The sequence below is a fragment of the Oryzias melastigma genome, linkage group LG14, assembly GCF_002922805.2.
Source record: "Oryzias melastigma strain HK-1 linkage group LG14, ASM292280v2, whole genome shotgun sequence".
Classification (NCBI taxonomy): Eukaryota; Metazoa; Chordata; class Actinopteri; order Beloniformes; family Adrianichthyidae; genus Oryzias; species Oryzias melastigma.
Genome location: NC_050525.1, coordinates 28,458,560 through 28,467,808, shown reverse-complemented (window position 1 = coordinate 28,467,808; position 9,249 = coordinate 28,458,560). Strand labels below are relative to the sequence as shown.

The 9,249-nt window shown below is 44.0% G+C and overlaps 1 protein-coding gene across 1 annotated transcript in view; it reads left to right on the top strand.

Annotated features, from left to right (window-relative positions):
- The first annotated feature begins 566 nt into the window (after positions 1–566).
- tmem132e (transmembrane protein 132E) overlaps positions 567–9,249 on the top strand; it is a 509,296-nt gene continuing 500,613 nt past the window's right edge. The window contains exon 1 of the mRNA XM_024263983.2: positions 567–1,580. Within this exon, the coding sequence (XP_024119751.1) occupies positions 1,520–1,580 (61 nt within the window). The 5' untranslated portion in view covers positions 567–1,519. The remainder of the gene's footprint in view (positions 1,581–9,249) is intronic.

Sequence of the window (9,249 nt, the reverse complement as noted above, 5' to 3'; positions counted from 1 at the left end):
GATAGATAATGTGATTTTATGGGGATTATCTGGACTAAATTGTTTTTTTGGTCTTCAGGCTGAAACCGCGAGACTCAGACAAAAGTTCCCTCCTGGATCTATGAGTTTGGATGAAGCCCAGAAATCCCAGACCATCCGTTTGGTGCTGAGGAGGAGGATGAGAGCCTCACGTGGAGATGCCAGGATGCTGCTGATGCTGCGACAAGCTCACCAACCGGATCACATCTATGACCGGAAATGAGACTCAAGGTGCTAAAAATAAAAGCTTAGAAGGTTTTAGTTCTGCAAACCTGCAAATGATGTAAATTAGTGTGCAATTTCATCAGAATTAAATCTGATTTTCAAAATATATAATTTTTTAAATCGACTTGTTTCTTAACTCAGCTTTATATTAAAAAAGTAAAGTTGTGTACCTCTAGTCTAAAGACAATAAAGATATATAAATTATTAAAGGAATTAATCAACAAATAAGCTTTGTAATAGGCCTACTTTATTTTCTTTTATAGAATATTATTATTATTATTATTTTGTATTTTTTCCTCCTGACTTTTATTTTGAAACTCCCTATCGGGCGCAGCTGGGCTCATTAAGGTGAACCCGTGCGAGTCTGTTCGGTTCCGTTAGACTTCCACACCTGGACCGGAGCGGTTCTGTGACCCACGCGCCAGCAGAGACCCCCCCCACTCCCCCCCAGGAAGCCGCAGTTCTCCCCGTTAACTGAATGACCCCCCACCACCCCCTCCCCGTCCGGATAACGGGGAGTTCGGTGGACTTGGCTCCGGTTCAGACTCTTTTCTCCGCGGGATGTTCGGCTCCGGTTCTCAGGTTTAACCAGATTTAAAAGTGAGAGCATCAAAAGTGGCGCGCGTGCGAGCGTGCGTTTCCCGCGGAGGCTCCGGTTGTGGCGGAATGATTCCCGGCTGACTGACGCAGCGCGCAGCGGCGGCGGGCGAACCGCTGGAAGCCCGGGAGGAGCGGCTGTGTGCGGCCGGTCACCGGATCCCCGAGCCTTCACTTGGACCCCCCTCAGCCCGGGAAGCTCCCACGGACGGTGAGCGGCGGCGGCGGCGGCGCGGATCCACCGGATGATGCTCTTTTTTGGCTCCACCGTCGATATTATTTGCGCGAGGAATTTCCTCCTGCTGCTCCTGACATAGACTCAAACACAGACCCCCCCGTTTGGGTTTATTGATTTCTACAAACTCTACATGTTTCGGGATCATTATTAGCCGGCGCGCGCCTGAATTCATCAGATTCCTGCCGGATTTCCACTGTTCCACTTTGGCATTTTCCCGGTTTTTGCGCGCGGACTTGGAGGCGCTGCGGCGTCGCTTTCAAGTTACTCTGCCGCCCGAACCGGGACCAACGGAGTAACTTTTCTCGTCCTTTGCTCGGAGGAAAGGACATTTCCCGCAGATTCACATCTGCATCCAACTTAAACCGCCGCGAGGAGCTGCGCCGCGCACGCGGAGGCTTTTGGAACAGCTGGGATTTAACGTCCGCGCGCTGGGATTCTACCATGACAGGTGCACGGGATTTCGGATGGACCCCCCTCCTCTGTGTGGCGGCGCTTTCATGTGGTGAGTACCCCCCCACTCTCATAAGATGCGCAGAGCGTGATTGTGCTAATTTTCCGCGCACGCGGCGGCTTCTGCGTGCGTGGATGACCGCTCCTGTTCAGCAGCAGCGCCAAATGTTTCCACCAGAGTCACTTAAGATCATCAAATTAGTTGATATCAATCGGCTGCAGCGGGGATGGAGGGTCTGCACTCCGTCACGCGCGCACGAACGCGCACTGGCAGCATATTTAACAACTGTCGAGCATCTCCTTTTGATTTGTTGGCTCGTGCGTGCGTGCGCGCTCCAACAAATCAAGCTCTTGAGCAACAGATTAGTAAACACCCCACCTCTGATCTGGACTCGAACCCTAATCTGTCCTCTGAGGCTGGACGGACGGGAACGTGAGGGTCACGTGGGCATTTTCAGACACCTGAGAAGATCTCAAATGCTCATATTTGGAGCATGAACCTCCTGCAGCTCCTCCTCACACGTGATGGAGCCCCCCCCTCCGAGTCCTCACAGGAACCTGGTCCAGTAAAGGTCAGAGGTCAGCCCTGACTTGTACTGGGGAGACATAAAAGCCTCTGGCGACTCTTTCATGTTCCTAAGAAGCTGCTTTTCTTGAGATTTTCAGCATTTGTCAGATCAGAGAACATGTGAAAAGCCCCAAATGGGATCAGACACCTGATGCCTTCATCTGGACTCCATCTCCAGCCTTTAAAAAATGAAGATCAAGCTGCTGCTTCTTTCACTGGGATTACGTAATCCTCCATTTCCTCGCCAAACACACGGATTCGAGCAGCTAAATTGAGCTGCTGTCATCAAAATCAATGTGCATGTATAAAACAGAGCATTAACCTTCAGCTGCTTGAGATGATGGATCGCGGCTAATTATCCTGCATTTGTCTTGATGTTCCTTTCCTGAAATGTCAGGTTCTCTGAGTTTGCTGAAAGCTGAAACACTTTCGTGGTCCACGGATGGACGGATGCGGCGCAGAGATGCGGCGCTCGCTCCTCTTGTCTGGCTGCTTCTGCCGGGTTGTGACATGGCACGAGGCGTGGCAGAGGTGGCGAAGGAGTGCTGCTGCCTGCGTGTGCAGGCGTAGCCAGGCCTGGGGGAGGGTGGGGGTGATGCTCAGTCACGGTTTGCATGCAGCTGGCAGCCCTCCCAGCTTCAGCCTCTCAGTGAGCGGCGAGCAGACAAAGCGACAGTGTGCACACCAGCTCTCCGGTGCCGAAGCTTAATTGATTTACATCTTGCAGATTGAAGCGTTTCCACTTTTCTGCGTGGAGATGATGCAGGAAGCAGAGCTGCGTCTTTCTGACCACAGACGAGCCAATAAAGCCGTTCCTTCTCCTCCGTGGAAGGAGCTGGAATCGCTGCCGGAGCCGCCGTCACTCTGCTCTAGTGCGATTATTTTAGTAGTCGACTAATCACCGATTATTTTTCTGATAAGTCGACTAATCGGGTCAAACTGGATGTAATGCTCCCATCTTAACCATCCTTAGCTTTAAACTAACTAAAAGTAGATATACAGCATTAATGCTTGTGTGAATGGTGGAAGCTGAATTTGGCCACTGAAGATGCTGGTGTTGAGGGCTGAAAAAGCTGAAATTGATAGCTAAACACTCTGGAGTTGGTAGCTGAAATTGCTCAAGCTGATAGCCAGCTAAAATATTAGTTAAATGCCAAATTAGCCTAAAAACTTTTTAAAAAGCCTAAATTAGCCAAAACAGCTAGCATATAGCTGAAATATTAACGTGACTCCAAAAAAGCCTAAACAACTGAAAAGAAGGCTAAATTAGCCAAAACACCTAGCATGTAGCTGAAATATTAGCTAAACTCCAAAATAGTTTAAAAAAAAGCATTAATTAGCCAAAATAGCTAGCATGTAGCTTAAATTTTAACTCCATAATAGCCTAAGAAACATAAAAAAGCCAAAATTAGCCAAAAGAGTTAGCATGCAGCTGAAATATTAGCTAAACTCCAGATAGCCTAAATTAGCCAAAAAAGTTAGCATGGAGCTAAAAATTTTTAGCCAAACTCCAAAATAGTCCAAAAAACAAAAAGCATTAATTAGACAAAATAGCTAGCATGTAGCTGAAATATGAACTTAACTCCAAGATAACCTTAAAAACCTTAATAAAGCCAAAATAGTCCTAAAAGCTAGCATAATGCTACTATAACTTTCCACTTTACTACACTCTGACTCCATATAAAGTAACGACTAATCGACTATTAAATGAGTCGTCGACCGTTTTATTAGTTGACTAGTCGACTAGTCGTGGCAGCTCTACTCTGCTCTTGTGTTTGCATACATTAAGCATATTGTTTTTATATTTAGCTTCCATTTCTCGGTTGGCGCCTTAATGGAGAGGATTCTTCTCTGTTGGCATCAGGAACCGATTAAAAACCCATGAAGAACATGGCGCTCTGCCGCAAGTTCTTCTTTATTTGCTTTCAGTGACAGATGGGCTCAAAGCTGAAGCCACCGTATCATCCTGGAGCGAAAGGAAAAAAAGTGTCTTTAACTGGCGGCCTTGTTCTGTAATTACAGTCGCATTTTCCAGGTGGGCCCGTCATTCAGTTTCAATTGATCTCCTTTATTTTATTGTAGGAACAAGCAGATTCTTTTAATTGCAAAAGGAGCCCTTGAAATCCCCTTTGAAGCCGCGGCCCGCCGCTCCGAGCTGCTCTCTGCGGTGGCTGTTGTGGAGTGAATCCTAAGGATGTCGCTTTTTTTTTTTTTTTTATCGGCGCTGAAAGGAAGCTTTTGTGAAGCCCGGGCCGCCCGAGATCCAGCGTGATGGCTAAAAGCCCTCCGCGCCGGCCTGTGGGCCTTTTTCTCCGGGATTGGACGAGCCGGCACTTCCTTCCAGAGATTTGCCACTTTTCTTTGCAGACGTTACAGTAAATCCTGAAAGGATGTAGAGTTCTTTTTGTGAACCTCAATAGCTGTCAGTTTGCCGTTGGCTGTGCCATCATCCATCTGAAGCCCCTCCTCCCTCCTCAGAGTTCATCTGATGTGATGCTTTGTGTGCTGATGTCATGAACGTTCATTTTTCCAAAACTCAAACACATTCTTTTGCTTTCGAAACCTGGAATTTACATATTTTTTGGCTTTTAATCCTCAGTAGGTGTTTGAGGACATCAGCTGCTCCATCTGGTTAAATACAGACCATAATATGAGTCAACCAAAACAACAAATCATTTTAGTTTAAAAATAAATGAAGTGAATGTTCCCATAGCTCTTCAAAAATACTACGTGTAACAGATGCTGACGTTTTTCCATGAATGTAAACATGCTGCTATTTCTATGTGGAATTGGTTTATGTAAAAAATAATACAAAAATATTCATATAAAACTTACATGAAATGTTTAGTCATAAATTGATTGATAAACAAGGTGCTAAATGTCAAAACACACACTCTATTCAGATTGTTTTAAGACTCTTTAAGTAGCTCCAGGATTAAGAGATAAACTTTTCTGATGTCCGCAGCTGTAGTAGCACATTTATGTTCTAGAGACTTGATGAAAAGCTTCAAAGCTCACGAGTGAGCTCTACGGCTCTGCTCGGTTCTGAGAGTCCAGAGGATGTTCTCAGGAACCGGCAGCATCCTGCAGGAATCGGATAGAAACCAAACAAACAGACCTATCAAAACGAACTCGGCCTCAGCCGTCTGATTTTCTGAAGATCAGCCTCGATTGAAGGACGAATCCATATCCTCGGACCATTTCCTTTTCAGATGAAGGGTCCGACTGGAGTGGAAATTCATTTTCTGGATAAGAATCAAAACCTGTAGCTCCGTTCTGAAGGAGCCAACTCCATCAGAGCTCAAAAATACCTATTTGTGCACAAATAAAATCCAACAGGAATCTCCATGGCAGCCTAAGCCAATTTCCTGACATGAAAAATTAATTTTTATTTGGTGTTAGACTCTGTGTACAGTCCCCTCGCACTTGTCTCGCAGCTGGATGCTCTCCGTCGTGAGTATTCTGAAAAGGCTTTCTTCTCCGCCATGCAGGAAGTGTTGGGAGAAATGTCACGCTTCCTGGTTGAAACAAACCCTCACGCTAATCACTTTACCCTGGAAAACAGAGGCGTTATCATCCTGCTGCTCCGTCCTCTGTTTTCCGTCTTCCCCGTCAGAGCGCTTGACTTCGCTGCGCACCAGCCGCACTTCTTTCACGCTTGGTTTGTATTTAAACAGTTTTCTAAGCTGTAATGCATCCCATCTGCTTCATTTGCACCAAACATTGTGTGAGACGTCTTTGTTTTGTCGCTCTATTCTTCCTGGAAATACTTGAAAGTAATCTGTCAGAAAGAATCCACCACCTGCTTGGCTTTCATTGCCTTGAGTGTTGTGTTGCTGTACGGAATAATTAAACCGCACATGCAACTTTTTCTTCTCCGATGTGGCGGGTTATGACTGCAGCGTGTTGCAGAGCTTCTTCTAAAGCAGGGGTGTCCAAATCCCGGCCTCGAGGGCTGGCCTCCTGCTGGTTTTCCAGAAATAATGCCTTATCTGGTGTTGGTTACCTGGATCAGGTGTGTTTAGCCAATAAGGAGCTGGTCTAAAGTCTTGGTCCCAACTGCTCTTCCAGGTGGATATGGGCCGTCTAGTGGTCAAAACTGGTCGAACTTGTATCCGTAAACCTAATAAATATTAAGACTGTGGACCATTTTTCCTATGGGTATGCTGCGGGCGACAGGTTGCAGTGAACACTTGAGACGCAGGTCGGTCGCAGAGAACCCTGTGGACATAGCAAGGAGACCGTTAGCGCTGTTCACGTGATACATGCGCGCTCCTCGCCTCAGCCAGACTGTAAGAAATGAAGATAGAAGAGTGTAGTTTGTGTGGACGACTACAGCATGTGTCATGGCGTCCCTTAAGGTGACCATACGAGCCTCAAGCAAACTGGAAGACGCATCTTAAGATGCAGCCGCTCCTCTCTACGACCCTCAAACCCAGAGCACCTGCACAGGTGAATGTGACTGAGGCTTAAGTCAGGTATTTTCCAGGAGTTTTAGGTTGAAAATGATTGAACATCTGGAGGCATGTTCTGCTGAGTGGCTGGGACAGAAAACGAGCCGAAAATCGTCCGACTATCAAGTTGACGTGAACTCGATTTCTATGCTCTTCATCTGAAACGGCGCTCTCAGGTGTTTCAGCACCTGATTCTCCAAAGAAACGGCTACATAAGCAGAAGAACGCCGTTTGATGTAACCGATTAATGGGCTACATCAGAGGTGTCAAAGTCAATCACACAATCAATCACCCGCTGAAGACGCTGAAATTGATAGCTAAAAATGCTGAAGCTGATAGCCAGCTAAAATATTAGCTAAATGCCAAATTAGTCTGAAAAAACTTAAAAAAAACCCAAAACATAGGTCGGATCCGGCCCCCGGGCCTTGACTTCGACACATGTGGTCTATATATTTCAGAACCCACTGAGGCCCGCTCCTCTGCTGCGCTACACGGGTATCATCATCTTCCTGTCATCCGTCGGCGCTCCGTCGTTTCATGCTCCCCGACACGCCGCGGGAGAACGGGCTCGGACTGACGTAACGCCGCACTCGTCTCACTCTGACATATGGCGAGGACCGAGCCCTCCCCGGTGACCCGTTTGTGCGGTCAGGACCGCTCAGCCAAACGGAAAGCGTCCAGAATGTTCTGATGTTTGATGGTCAGACTCGTCGTCCATCGTCTAGTTGACTTTCAAAGTTCATGCAGGTGTTTGGATCTAAAGCTTAAAAAGCTGCTGGATCCGGTTTTTATGAACGAGTTCTGATGAAATGTCACACTTTAGTTAAAAATTAGTATCGATTTGTCTGGACTAAAAAATTAAATATTGAATTAAAGTCTTTTTTTTTTTTTTAATTTTCTTTAAATGAAACTGTTTACTATTAGTTTTTAGTGTAAGAATTTTCAATTTTACAAACATTTAATATTTAATATGATAAAAGAAATTTGCAAAACTAAATAAATTAGATTTCAGATGTATTTAAAAAAATCAAGTAATCAAATTGTTCGACAATTAACTTGTAAAATGAAATAAAATACATTTAATTGAATGTATTAAATATTAGACAAAAGATGTAAAATCTCTTTGGAATTGTGTTTTTTCCCAGGGAACGAATTTGTTTGAACATTTTACATTTTGTTGCATGGATTTAAATGTGAATTCATTCAGATAAATCCACTTTCCCGAGCGAAAAGACGGACCAGTTTGAATGGTTTCCATTTTAAACCGACTTTTTCTCCATGTTTGAATGTTAGTAAATCTCCTCTCTGCGTCTTGACATTTGAAAATGGTGTAAAAAGTTGTGATCCAGCATTGGGGGTCACAGATCTGCAGCTCCTCCGCTGCACTCCCAGCAGAGACCTTCAGGTCTACAGAGAACCAATGAACCTCCAGCCTCAGAGCAGGAGATGTTCTCTGTCCAGTTCAAATGCATCTACAGCCTTTGACTCCATGAGCTCAGGAACCAGTAGCTGGTAATAGCGGCTTCACACACTGAAGTTGGTAAACAAAAAAGCAAAACCTGCTGGATAAAACACAAAAATCAACAAATAAATCCAGAAAAGTGGATTTAAGTTCAGAAAATATATTTTACAGCTTCTCTGAAACCTAAAGGCCTGTCAGAAGAAGACCTAGACATTAAGACTTTAGATAAAAAAAAAAATAAAAAAAACAGACCTTTTGTAGGTTTTGCTGTTGCAGAAGCACCGCGGAACGGAAGCCGTTTCCGCGCCCCTGTTAACCTATAGTGTAGTTCACACCAGATGCGGAGCGCCGCGGTCCTCCGTGGAAGGCTGGCGCCGTGCAGAGGATCGTTTTGGCGTCTGGTTTATTTTGGCTGGAAGTTACATCAGGATACATGAGAAAATACTAATCAATTATAAAATGTTAAATCGATGACACTTTTTTGTGGAAGCCACATATTGGTCGTGTAAAAACAAAAATAGCTTAAATGGTCCCTAAACCAGAATGCATTACATTTGCTTTAAAACTCTGATTGCTCCACACCTTCAGGACTGTAAAGAAATTTGGAGCACTATGTATAAAATGTATTTTACTTGAATCTTAACATTACAAAAGAAGGCAAAAATAATTATTGCAGGAAGTAAATAGTCACCAGAAAGTACTAAAGTTTAGTGATATAGTCGATTATAATACCCTCAAACTTATGTACAAGACACACAGGTCATGGTTAACCCTCAATTTACAGGTTAAATTCAACAAAAGACAAAATCATATCGTCTTGAAAGGACATATTCAGAAAACAAGATTTAGAACAAAAGTGTTGGAGAGATCCATTTCAGTATACGCTCCCAACACATGGAACAAACTGGACAAGGAAACCAAAAATACAAAAACAATTGAAGACTTTTAAAGTGTTAAGGAGATGTTCATCAAATATTAGAGATAATATGTAGAAAAATAATTTCATAAAACGTTTGTAGTTAATGCCGTTGGATTTAGTGAAGGTAAATAGAATTAAATGAGACAACTGTTCATGTAAATGTGTATTTTGGTTTATATGTCTTTAATATTTATGTGAAAGATCATTTTAATTTTCTTTGTTTGATATATTGTGATTTAATTTTGATTTAGCAATAGGAGCAGATAATATAAGTTTTCTTCTTTTTGCTCCTTTTCATTTATTAACTGTTTTATTTGT